At 36.6% G+C, this 20,581-nt stretch overlaps 1 protein-coding gene across 1 annotated transcript in view; it reads left to right on the top strand.

Moving 5' to 3' along the window:
• Positions 1-20,581, top strand: part of RBMS3 (RNA binding motif single stranded interacting protein 3) — a 755,361-nt gene that overhangs the window by 501,180 nt on the left and 233,600 nt on the right. Inside the window, exon 7 of the mRNA XM_044678877.1 lies at positions 18,770-18,876. Within this exon, the coding sequence (XP_044534812.1) occupies positions 18,770-18,876 (107 nt within the window). The remainder of the gene's footprint in view (positions 1-18,769; positions 18,877-20,581) is intronic.

The raw sequence follows: 20,581 nt of genomic DNA, 5'->3' as shown, positions 1-20,581 counted from the left end.
CTTCTTCTTCTTCTTCTTCTTCTTCTTCTTCTTCTTCTTCTTCTTCTTCTTCTTCTTCTTCTTCTTCTTCTTCTTCTCTCTCCCTCTCTCCTCTTCCTCCCCCTGCATCTCCTCTTTCCTCTCTTTCCTTCTCTCTCTTTTTCTTTTTCATTTCTTTTGGAAAAAACAAATAGATATGTGTGCTTATGAATTTGCTGCAGGTAAATAGTTTCAATTTCAATTGTCTCCATCATATTTGGATCATTTTCCAGTAACATTACATTAATGCCAGGTGGTATCGTTAGCTACTTGGAATTTCTCCTTTTACCTCCACTGTAATTATTTCTATTATATGCCTTGCCATTAATGGCAAGGGTGAAGTTTTTTGCATGACAATAAAGATCTTACATGTTGGCATCTATTTGTAAATGTCTTATGGAGATCTGGGCTGAATATATACTTTATTGAAATGCTCTGGACACACTTTCTAAGGTAGCATGTTCTATAGCACTTATAGAACTAGTATGTCTAAGAAGCTCTTTTAACTCCTTTTCCAATCCATCCTTAAATCAAGTTTTACTGATCCAAAAACTGAAGCATAGAAAAAGTAATTTCCAAAGATGTCTTTCTAAGAGTAAGAATATAGTGATTAAATAATAAATTATTGTAAGATGTTTTTAAGTTGTTCAATCAATAAATACCTTGAAGCCTTAATTCACCTAGCTTTGGGCCCAAACTTTGTGGGTTAGGTTACTTCCTTGTGGGTATATAGTTGATATTTGTCAGAGGAAGTGCTCCCCAATAGATTTTCCTCACTACAGGCCTAACCATTTAGTCCAAAACAAACCAAACTTACTAACGTGTAAGTAAATAACCATTCTTTTCTAGTTGGTTCCTTGTTACTGTTTCATTCAGGAAAAATGTCCTATTCCTCATTTCCTTCTTCCTAGGCAATGAATTTGACTGCTTTAATGTCTGAGTCTCTCAGGGATGGAATGGAGGTGATCATTAGGCCATCTAGTCCATTTTATTTTTCCCCTGAGCCTGAGAATTTCTAAGGAAAATCTCCTCTCTTCCCTTATAAACCAGAGTGTCAAAGTTTAGCTTAACTAAGTGAGATAATAGATTGAAAGATTTAATGGATTTTCTTCAATGAACCTTTTAGTCACTTTCCAGTGATGCGTGCCCTAAAGTGTTTGCTCTTGCTTGCTTGGTTTCCCTCTTTCACTTTTCTCTGCCCTTAAGAAAAAAATGTAGCACATTTGGCTACATCTATGTGGTGTCAAAACAGCTGGAATGGGCAAAATTAATCCTTTTGAATATCAAAATCACGTTTCTATATGGTGCTGAGTATAAAGTTTGAATAGACACATATGTTTTACTGATATGAATAGTTTGGTTCAGTTTTAATCAAAATGATATTTTATGTAGTGACTATTTGTATCAATAAAATGACCAATAAATAATTGTCATTTAAGGACTCTCTTGCCTAGTCATCTCTTCCTGTAAGAATTCTTAGCTTTTCTCAAGGATAACCTCACTCTGTGATGAGACATGAAAAACATTTAAGTGGTTTCCATGTGTCTGACAATGTTCTGGGGATACAAATATGGAAAAAGAAAGACATTCCATGCCCTTAGGGATATTAAAATATAATTGGGGAGATGACACTAAAAGAAGTTGAAAAATAGGAGGAAGTACAAGAGGGCACCAGGGGAGGGGCAATGATGAAGTTGATGATAGAGTTCAGACCAAGCAGAACAGCTGGTAGACTGGGGTTTTGAGACTTCTCTAAAGGGAGGTTATGGAAAGAGTTTTTTTGCTTTGCTCTCCAACCCTCCCAGCAGAGGTTCAGAAGCAACTGAGGGGACTGATGAGATAGGAGAAGCAAAGCTGAAGGAATCTCCATGTTGATGACTTTCCTGATGATAAGTTTATCCAGGGCAAGGCAACAACAACTAAAGACATTTATGTATGTTCGTGTGTATATATGTATGTGTACCTGTATACATGTGTATGAACACACACATTGATAGTCACACAAATATATAAATATTTATTACATGCATACACATGCATGCATCCTTCTAGTTAGGAAGAGAGATGGAAAAGAGATTATTAAAAGGAAAAGGAACGGAAATATCCTGATTGTTTTTTTTTTCACTTTCTAATTATAGAATCCATAACCCAAACAGCCACTCTGAGACTCAAAAAACACAAGTGATTTATCGACAGAGGAGGGGTTTAAACCCATGTCTTCCTACCTTCATAACTCACATGTCATCAAAACCTCAAATTTGAAATCTGGCAAAATACAGGTTAAATAAAAAGCCTGTGAAACTTAACACTCTGTGAAAAATCTTATAACTGTACTCTGTGTGTGTTGTTAAATGGTTTGTGATTTTCATTGTGGATTTGTTGGCTGTTGAAAGACATTTTGTGGATTTGAGCTGGGTAGATATTTTCAAAGAGCATGATTTATTTTTAAGCAATCTGTACCAACACTACCACCCCCATTTCCCCTATTGTCATTCTAAAAAGTCCATTGATGATTTTCAGTTGAATATCAAAGTACTAGGAAATCTACCCTAGGGACTAATCCTGCACAGATGTTGGAGAGTCTCTGGTTTGACCCAGTCTTCTTTTTTTACCTCTCCTGTCTCTGATACTAAGATTCTCCTAGTGTTTCATAGAGGAAGCCGTTTATGCATCAGGGAATTATTTCATTTTCAAAGGAAGCATCCCTCCCTATTCTTTGCCAACCCCCTTCTTGCCTTTCAAGTAATTTTTCAACATTTTAGAGTTTAAAACACTGAGAAGTTTTAGAGCTCTGATCATAAAATATTTATATTCAGAAACTGAGTGAGATTTCCCAGTTTGCATGAACTTTGAAGTACAAATGTGACTTACATTCTCTTTTCAAAGGCCATAATTGCTCTTAGTTAATGTCCCTCGATATTCCCAGTCACTGAGATAGTCCAAAGATATACAGTTTGCTTAGCTTTTGCTCCCAGGTTGGTACAGGTATATGGTAGATTTGGTTGGAAAAGGACAAAGGTGGCCCCTTTGTCTCTACATTTTAACTCACTTTTCAGATATTAATGGGAGATGTGGTGAAAATTGTATTTGTGTTGCCTTACTCTTCCTATTTAGTGCTTTATATTCACGAGAACCGGTTTCTGGGAGTACTTTTTATTTTCTTTGCTGAAAAATATCAACTAGTTGTGTCATATTGTATTTTGATCTCTTGGACAATCCTGATCCACATACATTCCTTTTAACCCCACAATTATGAAAGGCATATAGAAATGCCAGTTTTAGAAAAAAAAAAGGAAACAAAATTTTTGTGGAAATTCTAAAACATTTTTACATGATGTCTTTTTGATTCTCTATGTATTATTTCATAAACTTAGAAAAAGGAATAACACTTGCATATTCCAGTTTTCTGCATTTCCAGATAATAGACATGTATTTTTCAATTTTATTGAATTATCTAAATAAATTACTAATTTTTCCCTCTCTTTAAAAAAAAAAAAACTTATATGACCTGAATTTTATCCTGATCCACTCATTAAAAGAAGAATAATACTTTTTTTTGAACCATAAGTTCATTGAGGACAGAGACTGTCTCTCTGTTTCCCTAGCATGGTATTTGTACATAGTTGGGCCACAATAAATGTTTGCTCAATTGTCTCAATCCAGCTGATTTTTAGGATCAATACATTTAGAAAAAGAAAGGATCTTACAGATCATCTGACCCAATTCCATTATTTTACAAATGGGAAAAGTGGAGCTGTATTCATATCCAGAATTATCAGATTTCAATTCCATTACTCTTTTCAGTATACCCTACCAACCACCAGTATAGTTATTTCACTGAGATAAAGAGTATCTCTTTTTTTAAAAAAACCTTACCTCATGTCTTAGAATAAGTACTGTGTATTGGTTCTAAGGCAGAAGAATGGTAAGGGCTAAGCAAGAGGTTAAGTGAGTTGCCAGGAGTCACACAGCTAAGAAATGTCTGAGGCAAGATTTGAACCCAGGACCTCCCATCTCTGACCTGGCTGTCAATCCACTGAGCCACCTAGCTGCCCTCTAAGAAGATGACTCTTAACCACTATAGTGTCAGAGGTCAAGTAGTCCAGGTCATCTGGGCATTGGAGACAAAGGAGTGGTAGACATTGGAGACTTCTTCTCCCCTGCCATCTAGGTTTACTATGAATTATTAATATTAACAGATTCCTCCTAACTGAAAATCCACACTAAATGAGGGCATTTTGCATTAGTGAATTCCATTCTTAGAGTCATCCAATCCAATCATAGTATAAGAATTCTATGAATGAATGAATGAAAAGTACTTACTGTGTTGTAAAGACAGGGCTTGATATTGGGAATACAAATAGAAAGTGTGACAGTCCCTGCTTTCAAGGATTGTACTCTATTTTGGGGAGACAACACATAAAAGAAAGCTCAGCTCTAGGGAAGATGGAAAAGCCCAAGAGTCTTAAACTAAGTTAAGTAGTTAAGATGATAGAGCCAGGACATGCAGGACAGAGAAAGAGAACAAATGGTATCATGTGAAGAATTTGAAGTGACAGTGGTCATGTAAATGATAGTGATCCTCTATCTCACAGAAAGGACTGGAGTTGATTTTTCCTATCTTATCTAAGCCTTATGAACTGTAAATAGCTTGGGGTGGCCCTGGTTAGAGGGAAAGGGTTGATGGAGATATCAGCTGGGAAGCCTGCCCTGGGAATTGATGGATCTGCCCTGGGGTAATGATGAGATAAGCAGAATGAGAACCTTAAAGGCCATTCCATTCCCCTCTTTTTAACAAGCAGGAAATTGAAGCCCAGAGAGAAAAATCGACATTCTCAAGGTCATTGAAGTTGAAAGTGGCAAAGCCAAGTTCTAGAGGAGGGAATTCTGACTTTAAATATGTCCTTTTCCCCAGTTGAGATGTACTACCTTTTAATTCTGAAGTGAAATCTGATTTAACACAAATAACAATAATAATTAATATTAGGGAGCATTTAATTAGTTCTCTAAAGATTAAAAAGTGATGAGTTAACAGGTATAAAGAACTTTGTAAATCTCAAAGTCCTTGATAAATGCTGTTTATTGTTTTTGCTGTCATCCATATTGGTAAACACAAAGTATATTCCATTTCATCTGGAGCACTTTTCCTTAGGAAAATCTCTACCTATAAAACTGATCAATTCTTAAATGCAACAATGGGCCTCTTTGTTCAGTCCTGAGTAACTGACCCAGCATTTTCAGGAGGGCATTGATAATTAGCAAATCCAGAAGCAGGTGAGTAGGATAGTAAAAGACCGTTCATGCCACAGGAGTATGAGTTAAAGGAAATGGAAATTATAGGTCTAGAGAAGAGATGTCAGAGAGGCTTATTTGATGCCTTTAAGTGATCAGAAGGTTGTCAGGTATAAGAAGAATTAAGCTTGTTTTCTTTAGAGCCAGAGATCAAAACTTGACACCATAAGGAGAAATTGTAGTAAGCAGACTCCAGCTGCAGGTGAAGGGATTCTTTCTAACAGTGACAACTGTGAGGATATTTGAAGGAACCTAAAGACAAATTAGACCCACTGAGGAAAAGCAGCCATAAAGACATGCTTATGAGCTGTCCCTAACAGTGAGAGCTGTCCTGAAATGGACAGCTCCCTAGAGGTCTGTTAACAAAAGTTGTGCCTGAATGACTAGTAATTAGGGATTGAGTACAAAAAGATTCTCATTCAGGTATTTAGTTTAGATAAACCTAACTAGATTAAACACTCAATGTGTTCCCTTCTAACCACATAATTCTGAAGCTATTTCCAAATGATAATGAGAACAAAAAGAAATTGAAATGGAAAAGAATATTACAGTCAAATTTTATTTAAAAAATAATCTCCTTTAAAGGATGGGATTTATGTGAGAAAATACAATTAGAAAGTTAAAAAGCATATGCAAGTCTCATTTATTTTGGTTAGTGGTAGGTTGCAGAAGGAAAATCGTAGATCTGTCTTATTTCTCTTCTTTCGGTTGGGATTATGGTAAAAGGTTATATGAGGACGAGCACTCATTCTAGAAATCAATGACTAAATTAAAGAATACTAATAAACAAACAAATAAATAAATAAATAAATGCTAAAAAAAATAAAGTATTTGACTCCATAGGTCACTGCTCCAGAATTATTTGTTTTCAATCAATTAGCTATCATATGTATACATTAGACATTCTTCTTAAACAGAATGCCTTTTATTTTACTGTTCCTGAGATATCTCACTCTAATTTTTTTTCTCCTAAATATTGGTGACAACAGATTCCTAGGCATGGTCTAAAAAACCATGAGTAGTCATAAGAGTTCCTGTATAATCCAAGCAATTATATTTGCTTCTGGTTTGTGAACCCAGATAAGCCATATAGAACTTCAGCTCTGGTTTGTGTTCAACCATCCCTTTCAGCCTCCAGTTCCACTGCCTGCCTGTGATTCTAATTTTGGAGGCATAGAATTCAATGGAGAGAACATGGCAGAAGACAGGGAGGAAGATGAGAGCACGTTGCTCCCCTTTGCCCATATGGTCCTCTTCCCTGGTCTGGTTCTTGAGCAGTTAGCATTATGGAACAAGCTTTTAACTTAGAGCCATGATTCATGATTATAAAAACTGACTCTGAAGTTTAAGATCGGTGCCACCTTGGAGAAGTCACTTCTTTCTTCTGCTTAAAATGATAAGATTGAAGTAGATGACCTCTGAAATCTCTCCCAACTGTTTTGACTTTGATTCTATATGAGCTCAAATAAGAAGCAGGAATACAATTTTGGAAAGGTAAATGAATGAGTGAATGGATGGATGAAAGAACGTTTGAAGACAATCATAATCTTTCATTCTTCTGTACCAGCCACAACTCTCTACGTGTTATGGCTTCCTTTTTGATGGCTAGGTGCCAATTATGTACTCTATTTAAAAACATTTCTATAAATAGCTGTATAATGCCAATACATCTGATTCTTCTGCGGAAAAAAAATAACTTTATGAAGATGGAATAAAGAACAAGGCTTTGGGATAAATTTACCTAAAAGGCTGTAATGTCCTGAGATAAGACAATCTGGAGTTGAGAATGGAGATCGGGAATAAACATTTATATAGCACTACTTTGTGCCAGGTACTATGGTATTTTTTTTAATTTTTTAAAAGTATTATCTCATTTGACCCTCATAAAAACTCTATGATAGATACTAAAATTATCCTCATTTTAAAGTTAAGAAAAAAAAACTGGGATACCCAGAGATTAAATGACTTACCCAGGGTCACACAGTGTCTAACCTGTATTTGAACACAAATCTTCTTGACTCCTGACCCAGTGCTTTATTCAATTCAGAATCAGCTGCCTTTCAAGGTCAAAAGATCTGGAAATCCTGTCAGTGATATTTATCAGCTGCATAATTACAGGCAAATCACTTCCTTGGACTCTAATTTCCTTATTTGTACAAAGGGAGAGTTGAACTAATTGAACTCAAAGGTACTTTTCATCTCTAGATTCTCTGACTCTGTGACCTTATGTGTGATGTACTTAAAGCCAACTCAGTCCTCCAAGAGTCGAGCATCTCATTGACTTCTCTTATGCTCCTTGGCTGCCTTGATAAAACAGAGATTATGCTTCTAGCTCAATTTAATCTTTGAAATGTTCTGTGACATATGTGATCTCATTTGGACTTCATGACCCCTTTATATGTGATTTATTTATTATTATATTATTTTATTAGATAGTTTATATTTAATATATCACATAACATATATTTGATATAATAATATATTACATACTGATCTATTAAAATATTATTCTATATTATTTCCATGTTAGAAATCAGGAAACTGCTTGGAAGGTTAAGTTTCTTGTCCAGGGTCAGACCCCTAAAAAGTCTCAGAAGCCAAATTCAAAACTCTTTGCCCACTCATAAACTCAGCACAACCACCATTTTTCAAGGCTGCTTATTTTCCCTCTTGTCTGGCTGTCTACTTTTTAGTCATTTCTGTGTTCTAGATATGAAGAAGAAAAGAGGTTAGACCTTGGTCAGTTTTGCTCTTTGTTGGGAAATGATTAAAGGGAGATGTCAGGAAGTTTGGACTTCATTCATCTCTAATGTTGTCTCTTCTCTATGAAGACAGAAAATCAAGGGTTATCTTGCTAAATTGCCTCTTCTGGAGGGGACCAAATAATTGCTTTGGTTGGCATATTAAAATATTTCCAACTGTTCCCCTTTTAGGATGTAGTGGTTCTGAGTACCAACCAAAGATGATGCAGCAAAACTAAGCTTTGTTAGGACAGGTTCCTTTTTTATTTTTTTCCAGCCTATGAGAAAATCCCCTGGATTGAAATAGATTCCTCCTTCCAAATTAATCCCTTTTGTCATTCTTCAATCCCTCCTTCTAAATAATGGGTTCATAACCTTTGCATTGTGTCATGGATTATTTTACAGTTCTATGAGGCTTTTAGACTCAGAATATATATATATACATATATATATATATACAAATTATTCTGTCTTAGAATTGATACTAAGTATTGATTCCAAAGCAGAAGAGCATTGCAATTGGGGTTAAGTGACTTGTCCACGTTCATATGGCTAAGACGTGTCTGAGACCAAATTTGAACCCAGGGCCTTCCATCTCCAGGTCTGCACTCCACTGAACCACATAGTTGGCTCAGAATAATATTAACTATAAAAAAAATTCAGAATTATAAAGAAAGTCAATTATATTAAAATAATTCTCAAAACACTAAAAAAAAAAAAGTCCATGGATTCTAGGTTGAAGGTAGCTGATCTAAAGCATAGAGTGAGAGCCCCAAATTTTCCTCACTCCTTGAATTCCAAGGGAATTCAGATTCAGAACTATACTTTTTTTAATTGGTTGAAATGGCTTGACCACAAATGAAGCATGGGCCTAGGGAGTATTATGGTTCCCCAAAGAGGATACATGGGCAGTCTCAGAAAGCCATTGGGTCAGAAACTATATCATATATACACCAGCAAGCTGTGTATCCTGGCAGGCAGCCATACTCTGATGATAATGAGCATAACATAAAGCAAAATGATTTGCTAAGGGGGAGAGTAAAATAAAGAATCTATTAAATTCATTTTCTTTCTCACAAGGCTACCCTGAAAAATCATGCAAGTTATGTTAGCGTGACCCTCTGCTTTGCTTTTCTCTCCTCATGAATAATGTTTGTATGGGGGTCAATGGTAGATGTTGACAAGGGCATTCTTAATTTTTATTTATCTGTGTGCCATCTGATTCCCTCAGGCAGTATATGCAATATCAAAAAGAGTGTCTCTTTGTGCTAGGTTCTTATATCATCTTAGCTGTTTTTCTGATGGGGAGAAGGCAGAGGCAAGGGGATGACTGATTGAGTACCAAATGGGGCTACCTCTTAGCATCTGGATTTCCTTTTGCTGTGTCTGGGAATCAGGGTCCACCAGTCAGACCTTTCTAAGGGAGGACATAAATGGTGGAAGCATTCAAAGATCAGCATGGACTCCATTTTTGAAAGTGATGGGAACTCTTCCGTTTCTCCCATTGGTTCTTGAAGTTGTTATGGATATGTATGAATTATTGCATTGCTTCTGGATATCTCTGATTTTACCAGGGAATGGTACCTGCACATAGACCAGAGCAGGAATCCTTAACCTTCTTTTGTGTGATAGACCCCTGTGGAAGTCTTTGGAAGCTGATGGACATCTTCTCAAAATAGGATTACAAAGGCACCCAATTAGATTTAAAGGCAGATAAAAAAAATTAGATCTACAGAGCCCTAGTGAACAACTCTTGGTCTAGAGTGACCAGCCAAAATATCAAGAAATTTCCAGTTCTGTGTCTTGACAGACAGGTGACAGTTTGCTATGGATCCTTTGGCTCAATCACACACAAATCATGAAGCCCCAGACGAGGAGATGAATGCAAGGAAAAGTGACAGGCAGGCAGAAACACATCAGGGCCAGTAGAAAGATGCTGAGACAGATGGGGGTAATATTCATTGCAGATAAAGTGAAGGAATGAATTTTACTATGTGGTCAGGGAGCCAAAGGCTGTGTATGTCATGAGGTGCTTAAATGTACCTAGTTTTCCTCTGAACCCTGGCAGGAGCCATAAGAGAAAGAAGGATGTCATTCAGAGACAGAGTTTAACTTCCATTCCCCATCTACCCATTCTGGCTTCTTGTGGGTTGGGCAGTTCACAACTAGTTTTAAATTTAATCCAATTAAAATAGGCTAAAAACACTGATACAAAGATTTCACAGAACATACATATGAAACAGTATAAGTCTAAAGGATCATTCTGTGGCTGTAGAACAGTTCATATGCCACTGATACAACCAAACACAGTTTCAAATGCCCCCCAAACCTGTTCCTTCTCTTGAATTCTTCGTTCCTGTGAAAAGTCTCACTGTTCCTCTAGTCATCAAGATTCAGATTGTGAAACATTTTTTTTTCATCACTCTCCTCTTCTGCTCCTTAGCAAATAAATCCTATAGGTTCAGGGGGCAGCTGGGTAGCTCAGTGGATTGAGAGTCAGGCCTAGAGACAGGAGGTCCTGGGTTCAAATCTGGCCTCAGACACTTCCCAGCTTTGTGACCCTGGGCAAGTCACTTGACCCCCATTGCTTACCCTTACCGCTCTTCTGCCTTGGAGCCAATACACAGTATTAACTCCAAGATGGAAGGTATGGGTTTTAAAAAAAATTCTATAGGTTCAGTGTCCCATCTGCTTCCCACTCCCCTCTGCTCCTTGCCACTATTGCCATCCGATTTCAGGCTTTCATTACTACTGTCCCAGACTATGGTAGAAAGTACAGGAAGTGCTCTTTCTCTTTGTAATTTCTTCTCCTCTCCAATTATCCTCATCAAATCTATCTTTTACTCTATGCCAAGTTAGTCTTCATAAAAAGTAATTTTGATTACATCCTCCTAGTCTACTCTTTGTCCCATATATCCCACATTGTAGAAAATTCAACTTTTTAATTATCTCCCATGAAGGATTTCATATGCCACTGTAGCCTATCCAATATGGCTCCTTACTGTTTTCTAAACTAGTCCTTTACTTCCTATTCCATTGTTCACACTGTAGCTGAGTGTTGTCAATACTACCTGCTCCCTTCCATCCATCACCTTCTATCTGTTCTCATAGACTCTGCCTTAGAGTAGATGGTAATAACAGCTTCTATATTAGACTCCTAGTTTCCAACCTCTTCCCTTCCTAATGTTTCTTCCAACTATCTTCCAAAATGATCTTCCTAAAGTACATCTGATAGCTCATTCCCATTGTCAAGAATCATTAGTGGTTCTCCATTAACTCAAGGATAAAAGACAAGCCCTTCAAAATTTAGTTCTGGACTATCTTTCTAAGCTAATCACTTACAGCTCATTATGCATTCAGCCTCCCTGCCTACAAGTTTCTAGTCCTTTGTTGAACTTCAAACTTCTTTGGCCTTTCTGCCTTTTCACTGACTATACACCAAAAAATCGCCTCCTCTCCTCAGCCTTTTAAAATGTTTAGCTTTATTCAAGGCTTAACCCATGTGCCATCTTTATCTTTTCCTGAATTCGTTAGCTATAAGTGTTCTCTTTCTTCCCGAAATTATCATATATCTGTTTGCCTGTTGTCTTTACATTGTACATCTCTCCTCCCTTTTTGCCCCTCACCAAAGAATATAAACTTCTTGAGGGAAAGGACTATTTTATTTTGTTTTGTCTTGTTTTCCCTTTGTCTTTAGATAAGCAGTGGCAGGCACCTTGATAGGGTAAATATCTGATATATTGTTAATCTTTCGAATTGGAAAAAAACACCTTAATTTCCAGATCCACCAACTTAATTCAATTAAACTCAGAGCAATTTATACTTCTCATGATTTCCCACTTTTCCTCTTATTATGTGATATGTGTGCCCATCCTAAAAGTAATGAATGAAATTAAAGGATCTGAGTTTGAATCCTGACTGTACTGATTATTCTTAGATGCCTTAGAGCCAGTCACTTTACCTCCTTAGGCCTCAGTTTCCTCATCTGTTAAATAAAGCCACTGACTTAGATGATCTCTAAGGTCTTTCCCAGCTCTAATCTCATCCTATAACCCTGATCTACTATTAAAGTGTTTACTTACATAATTGAGGAGAGACGATGTAGCCTGCTACATTGTAGGTAGGTATGAATATTTGTCAAGGGGCTGAATAGTTTACACTTTGTTGTTTCACTGACTAGTTGTCTCTGACCAGTCCTATGATTCTGTGATTTCAATGTCTCGCGTAATTCCATTTACCAATGTTCTTTGGTACTTGCTTCTCAACTTACTAGAGAATTAATTGTGATACTGATATGAACTTGGCTCTCTAACCATTAGACAATGTTGCCTTTCCAGTAGCAATTTATAATGGGAATATTTATTAAGTAATTTCAAATCCATTCCTGAAAAATTGCTTACAATTATAATCAAATGATCTTCCCTTCCTATTCCTCCTTCTAAAATCTCTTTAAATCAAAACTCCATATAATGTAAACTTGAAGCTGTCAGTTTACATATGTAAACCTGGATGGGAACACATAAAGACCTGTGAATCCTTTGGGTTCAAATCTTGCCTCTTACGCACAGTAAATTGTGTGACCATGGAAGAATTTGAACCCAGTTCTCTTATATTTTCAGTCTAGTTCTATTTAGGAGGCCACAGTGTCTTTCTGGTTGGGAATATGCATTCACACATTTCAATAAGTAGCTCTGAATGTCATTTTTCAATGTGAGATGAATGAGCATGCCTCTCTGTTTGGTTAATATCCTCTATGTCTTTTTTAGAACATCAGGGAGAAACATAAATTGTGCTTGCAACAATCCCAGTTAACGGCAATGACACTTTTAAGGAACAGTTCATGGAAAGAAAGAACCTTTTTCCAAAAGTCAATTTCAAGTTTTCTTGTTTGCCTTTAATATTTCATTGCATTAATTTTTCAAAACGACAAAACAAACCTTCATCGAGTGAAACTGAGCATGACCCCCTCCGATCTGTACATCTGTTCCCTTCCTGCTGTTTTCTTGCATAATTCATTTTAATATATTTAAAGTATACACTTCATTAAAATTCGCAACACCCAGTTTACATATAAAATTTACATCAAAGGGAAAAAAATAGTATAGAAAAAAGTCTCTTAAATTTCTTCCTGTCCTGTTGCTGTCTTAGTGATGGATATCAAGGTGTCTTTCTCCATTTCCCTCAGCAGGCTCTGTGTTGTTTGGGTGTATCTCAACTTGCCTGCCTGGAGAATATGTCATATCTTCAGTTCTGTTTAAAATTTCCTCCAGGATGTTTTGACTTTTTTTTCCCCTTTCTAAAAGCCTTTGTTCTCTGTGAAGACCTTAAGCAATATTGGTAGTCCCTTCTTGTTCTCCTTTGCTTCCACTGCTCAGTCACATAATGTAAGCGCCATATATGCCACACGACTGTCTCCTTGCCAAAGTGGGTGCCCAGAATACTAAACAGTTAGAAACTTCACTATAGAGAGATGGGTTTCTGAGCTCCCTGCCTGCAGTGCAAAGAGGGAAAAAATGTGGACCTTTATTACCATACTCTTTTTCAGATCTACCTATATGTGCTTTGCATTGTAATGGTTTCTATTTTCTTTGACTGGCCTTTTCTTTTTAAAATAATGGAATCTTTTTTCCATTTATTTTCATTTTTAATGTATAACAATATAATATGTAATAATATATGTGATTTATTACCAATACACGACAAATTATAATAAATATGGTTACTCAAGAGAAACAAATTCTCACTTTAGCTACGTTCAAAAATCTATGGCACATTTTGTTTTCCCTCCCTTCTACCCCTCTACACTCTCCGAGAAGGCAGGGGATATCATACAGATTGCAAATATATGATCATATAATATATATTTCCTTCTTCATTATGTTGTGAAACAAGATATATTGCTTACACTAGGCAGAAATTCTTGGGGGAAATAAAATAAAGAATGTTATGTTTCCATCTGCTTTTAGACTCTGTTCTTTGTATGGTGGTACATATTCTTTTTTGTCATGAGTCCCTTAGAATTGTCTTGGATCTTTGCATTATTGATCATAGTTAGGTCATTCACAGTTGATCGGTATATATTATTGTTGTTACTTGTACAATAGTCTCCTGGTTCTGCTTACTTTGCTTTGAATCACTTTATGTAAGTCTTTCAAGATTTCTTTGTGATAATCTTAGTTGTCATTTCTTATGGCACAATAGTATTCTTCATATGCCATAATTTGTTCAGCCATTCTCCAATTGATGGACATCACTTCATGTTCCCGTCCTTTACTGTGAGAAAAAGCATTGCTATAAATATTTAGAACATAGAGTTTCTTTTCTTTTTTTCATTATCACTTTAGGAAATAAACATAATAGTGGTATGCCTATGTCAAAAAGTATATGCAGTTTTATAATTCCTTGAGTGATTCCAGATTGCTCTCCAATGTGGTTGCATCAGTTCACAATACTACCAACAATGTATTAGTGTCCTTATTTTTCTATATATCCTCCAACTTTATTAATTTGCCTTTTTATCATTGTAGCCCATCAGATAGGTGTGTGATGATATCTCAGAGTTGTTTTGATTTGTATTTCTCCAACCAATTATGATTTAGAGCATTTTTTCATAGTTACATATGGCTTTATTTTGTCATCCATAAACTGTTTATATTTTTCACCATTTATCATATTACTATATGTTTTCAAAGTTCTTTCTATATTTTATATATGAGACCTCTATCTGAGAAATTGTCAGTAAATTTCCCCCCAACTCATTGCTTTCCTTCTAATCTTGTCTACATTTATTTTATTTATAAAAAACTTTTCAATTTAATGTATTCAAAATTATCCATTTTACATTTAATAATGCTTTATATCTATTGCTTATTCATAAATTCTTCTCTTACCCATAAATCTGATAGGTAATTTGTTCCCTAGTCTTCTGATTTATTTATATATCCCTGTATACCTAGGTCATATGTCCATGCTTTATTCATGAGACAAATAATAGAAGTGCTTGTTGTAAAGCCTTAACTCAGGTACTACTGAGTGCAATAAATATAATGGGACAGTTATTCTCCCCTAAGTGTCTCCCAAAATAGAGAGGACGTGGAGATGAGAGAAGAGAATTGATTTCCTCAGAACAAGGGTTTCCCATGAACCCTTACTCAGAATAAATTTTAGATGCATAAAAATATACATGTTGGATTAAAAAGAAAAACAAGTCAATCAAAATCTATCTATCTATCTATCTGTCTGTCTGTCTGTCTGTCTGTCTGTCTATCCATCCATCCATCAATCCATCCATCTATCTATCTGTCTGTCTATCTGCATGTGCATTTCTATCTATATTTATCTTTGTATCTCAATCTTTTTATAGATAAAACATACATATACATATTACATTTAATATGTACATATATACATCATGTTCATATTTTCACAGAAATCATTTATACAAGTCCACATGCATGCAATGTACATATATACATACATACAACAAATTCACCAACCCTGGATGAAGAACTCTTGCATCAGAAGATATGCTCCTTGAGGGCAGAGTCTGTCTCAGTTGTGTCTTTGTATCACCATCACCAAATAAAGAATGTAAAATAAGGTAAACTCTAAATGTTTCTTGAGTTGGATCATGTACGATTCTATATCCAGAGCTGAGAAGGACCTCAGAGGTCATCAAATCCAACTTCCTTATTTGATGGAAGCGGAAACTGAGGCCCCTGGAAATTACATGAGTTTCCCAAGATCACACAGTTAGGAAATAACAGAAGTAAGAATTTAGTTGAACTTATCATAATCAGCCACTTTACTGGCCTCAGCTGAATTAAATTGTCCCTATGTGGTTAGGTAGCATTCAAACAACCAAAGAATTATCACTAAAGACCTGCAATGTAAGAGATTATTACATTAGGATGATGTCCAGAAATAAAGTACCCATTTTAACCCAAAATCAAGCAAGAAAGCAAAACTAAGGGCATATGATTGCAAGACTTATGAGAAATATTTAAAAAAATTAATAGGATATACTAAGGAACTTTTTTACTTGGAATTTTGAAAAATACTAATATCATCATCATTATAATTTTATCAAGAAATTCTACATTTTTTCTCAGGATCAGTTTCCATGGAAGGAAAGAGAAAAAGTATAAATAATCCAAGAGATATGATGCTGACTCAGTAATCATTATTTGGCTGTGGCCTTCCAAGCTGATGTACCTTCTTTTCTCACATTTTTTAAATTAGGACAATGTTAAATATTTTTAGTCTACTGTTAGAAGGAAGTATATTCCAGGCTATCCACTCAGCCCTTTCTTACTTACTCACCCCTGGGAAACTCCTTGCCTCTCTTTCCTTTTCCCTCAAATAAAATGAACCTCACTAGAATAAAAATTCCATAAAACAATTTCCATCTTCTAATGTTTGAAGTGCTGCTATGTGGATGAGAAATTAGTTTTTTTTCTTCCTGGTCTCATTGAGTAGAATTAGAAATCATGGATAGAAGTTACGAAAAGCTAAATTTAGGTTTAATGTCTCCAAACAATTTGCAACAATTAAAGTTGCCCTAAAATAGAATGGCCCAATTTTGGAATGAGTGTGTTTGCCATCCCTGAATGTCTTTAAGCAAAAGACTGTACAAAAGGTTCTTTTTCAGTTAAGAATGTGGTCACCAATATCTCCTATATTGCTGAAAATCTGCAATTCTTTGATTTGCTAAATTGAGTATAGAGTTACTTTAAAGGAGATGGAGTGAAACATTTAACAAATATATTTATTCATGGAATAATCAAAAGTATAGGCACTGTTGTGTTAGAAATTTTAAATCTGTCACGGAAATCAGTCCCAAGACCAACTATCTACTGTTGGAGCTGTCCAGACCACTCAAAAACCATTATCCTAAACCACATCTTTCTAACTTTTGAAGAGGATGCCTTCTAGTCAAGACAAAGCATATTAACCTGCTATCTTTCCTTTGGTTTTTAGAATCTACCCATACTTCAGGGAAGGAAAATTGGTATTCTGGAAAGATTTTCTTACACTGAAGTATTTTGCTGATATGTTTTCTCAAGTTCTTCTAGATATATTCTGGTTTCATTTCTTCTCCCATCTTGAGTATTCATGTTATTGGTTTTCCATGTATAATATTGCTTCCATTTCATATCCCCTGAATCCAAACATATATGTTCTCATTCTCATTCACAGTCAAATGAAGCCGAAGGATCCTGTCCTCTGCTCTGGTTAGACCATGCAGAGAACACCCACATCCAAATCCCCTCCCAAAGGAGAATATGAGTCCTCTGAGGAGAGGAAGACTTTGTGCCCCCAGAACCTAGCACAGGATACTGCAAAAACAGATGCCTCTTACATCTTGGTTCAATTGAAAGATTTAAAGAAATGTGTAGAGGAGGAGCACACATATTCCTGAGATCTCAAATCAATTGGAATAGTGTCTTTTGGTGCCTAAAATTGTAGAGTTATCTGTGGTTCCATTATGAATTACATGATGCTTTCTGAGCAAAAGTCAATATACTTACTGTTTGATGGGTAGAGAGAGGGCTGAACTCTAATTAGGGAAGTGGTAAGCCTTACCTCTGACACATGCAGGCTGTCTGACGTAGGGAAAGTCACTTTTCAGAGCCCTGAGCAATACTCTAAAACTTTTATTGTTCAGTCATTTTCAGTCATGGCTGACTCTTCATGACTCTATTTGAGGTTTTTAAGGCAAGGATACTGACGTAGTTTCTTTTTTCTTTGTCCAGCCCATTTTACAGATGAGGAAACTTCAGCCAACAGGTTTAAGTGATATGTAGATGCACAGCTAGTTAAGTGTCCGAGGCCAGATTTAAACTCAGGAAGTCGAATCTTCCTGACTCCATGTCTGGCACTCTATCTACTGTACCACCCAGGCTGCCTTAACTAGATATTAAATCACTTAATAGTTATTGATCTAGGAGGAATCTGGGTGGCTCAGTGGATTGGGAGCCAAGTGCAGAAGCAGGAGATCCTGGGTTCAAATCTTGCCTCAGACACTTCCTGGCTACGTGGCCCTGGGCAAATCACTTCACCCCCATGGCCTAGCCCTTACCACTCTTCTGCCTTGTAACCAATACATGGTACTGATTCTAAGATCAAAGGTGAGGGTTTTAAAAAACAAAACAAAACAGTTGTTGATCTACTTTGGGGGAAGGGAAGGAGGCCTCTCAACAGTAACGAAATCGTAAGTCCAGGGCAAAAATTAAGAAATGAATTGTTATGTGCACATCTATGCATGTATATATTTATACACAAATATGTCATATGTGGAAAACTAGATGCTAGAGAGAGATAGATGGATTGAATAGATGGATTGATGGCTAGACAGAAAGATGTAAGTTAGCATAATACAATGAGGTGGTAACATTCTGAATAAATCCCCCAGGATTTCTCTGCCTGAACCAGTTGAGTTCTTCAGTTACAAAGTGTTAAATCAGTCTTGTTCCATTATCTACCTTGTGCTAGATGGTTGGAATTCTAAGTACATTAAAAATGGAAAAAACATAAAGGATTACTGTTCTCCAGTGTGTATTAAAAGCTGGCTTAAAATCCCTTATTTTACTGCCTTCTGGTATCAGTTTTCAGACATAATTTATCTTCAAAATGTATGAAAAGTAACAGTGACTTTGATGTGAAGTTGCCGGCTTTTTCATTCCAGACGGCACATTTTTTTCTCTTTTAAATACCAGGGCCCAGAGCCCAGGGTCATATTTTCCCTCTGCCAAGCCCCCAGAGAAGCAGAAACCTCAGAAGGAGGACGTGGACAATGCCCAAGTGTGGGCAGCTTCAGCCGGAGGTTGGCTTCCTTGACTCACCATATTGCCAATCTCTCCACTTTTACTGTCACTGAGATGCCTCTCCAAGCAGCGAAATGACCAAAATTCAAATTCACGCTTTCTGTGCTCAATGATGCATGCCAGTGGAGCTGATCAGGGACTCGGGCAATCCCAAACAGAAGCATCATCCCAAAATCATGTCGGTCAGGCAGCCTGGACTATTTCAGAGAAAGAAAATGTATCTTCATAATCATACTTTTTGTGGGCAGCAGGAATTTTCCTTGTCTGTGGACTTGCCCACTGATGGAGTCGGGAGAAATGACTGGGGGAACAAGTCAGCCATATAGAAAAGATTTCTTTGAATATTCTTTATTTGACGCCTGAGATACTTCATAATCCAAGAGGTGGCCTAATAGAGTGGCAACGAGGCAACTCGGTGTTAAAGTGATCGACATCACCAGACTTGGAGTGAGGAAGACCCACGTGGAATCTGGTCTTGAGCACTTACTAGCTTTGTCCATCTCAGGTTCCTTAAATATAAAACGGGATAATAATAACACCCACTTCCCAAGGTTGTTATGAGGATATAATGGGTTAATATCTGAAAAATTGGCAAATAAGAGACATTTAATAAATCCTTTTTCTCTTCCCTTTCCTAGGGGATAGATTACTGAGCTTGAGAATATAGAAATTTGGTTTCAAGGCCTGCCTCTGACCAAGGGCAATTCATTCCATTTCTCTAAACCTCAGGCAGCTCTCTAACACTACTATTTGAGAAGAAAAAAAAGGGGGGGGCAGCTGGATGGCTCAGTGGATTGAGAGTCAGGCCTAGAGACGGGAGATCCTAGGTTCAAATCTGGCCTCAGACACTTCCCAGCTGTGTGACCCTGGGCAAGTCACTTGACCCCCATTGCCTAGCTCTGTAACAAATAAAAAATTAATATAGAAGGATATATATAAAAGATATTAGGGTTTAAAAAATTTAAGAAAAAAGAAATCCAATTCTAGACTGCTGCTAGATACCTGATCTAAGTCTCATGAGGAAAGGAAATGCTTTAATTGTTTCCCTCTGGTCACCCCTTCTCTCCCAACTCCCACATAGCCCAATAATCCAGTAGGTGCTTAATAAATGTTTTGCTTGTTTTTCAGGCATTTCAATCATGTATGATTCTTATTGAGCCCATTTTGCGTTTTCTTGGCAGAGATATTGAAGTGGTTTGCCATTTCCTTCTCCAGCTCATTTCACATATAAGTAAACTGAGGCCAGTAGGATTAAGCGACAGCTAGGAAGCATCTAAGGTCAGATTTGAACTCAGGAAGATGAGTCTCCCTGACTCTAGGGCTGACATTCTATCCACTGTGCTATCTAGATGTACCCAGTTAGAATTTAAACAGCATGTGTATGCAATATGCATGCCTGATTTCATTTGAGCCTCATGATAATCCGAAGGAGGTACTACATTTATATCCACTTAACAGATGTGGAAACTGAGGCTGACATAGGTAAGGTCATTTTCCCTGGGTCAGAAAGTCAACAAGACTTTCAAATTTAGCCTGTAAGCTAGCTGAGTGCCTCTAGATTGAGTTAACAGGGACCAGTGACCTTGGCCAATCCCTCTTTTTCCTATTTCGCCTAGATTCATTGCTCTGAGATTCACATTATTCTTGGTCCAAGAACTCAATTTTCCAGTCTTTTCTATTTATCCAAAACTCAGATTTCTAAGG

Source organism: Gracilinanus agilis, chromosome 5, assembly GCF_016433145.1.
Source record: "Gracilinanus agilis isolate LMUSP501 chromosome 5, AgileGrace, whole genome shotgun sequence".
NCBI classification, from domain to species: domain Eukaryota; kingdom Metazoa; phylum Chordata; class Mammalia; order Didelphimorphia; family Didelphidae; genus Gracilinanus; species Gracilinanus agilis.
The sequence above is the reverse complement of the archived record's forward strand: the minus strand, read 5'-3'. Positions and strand labels throughout refer to the sequence as shown.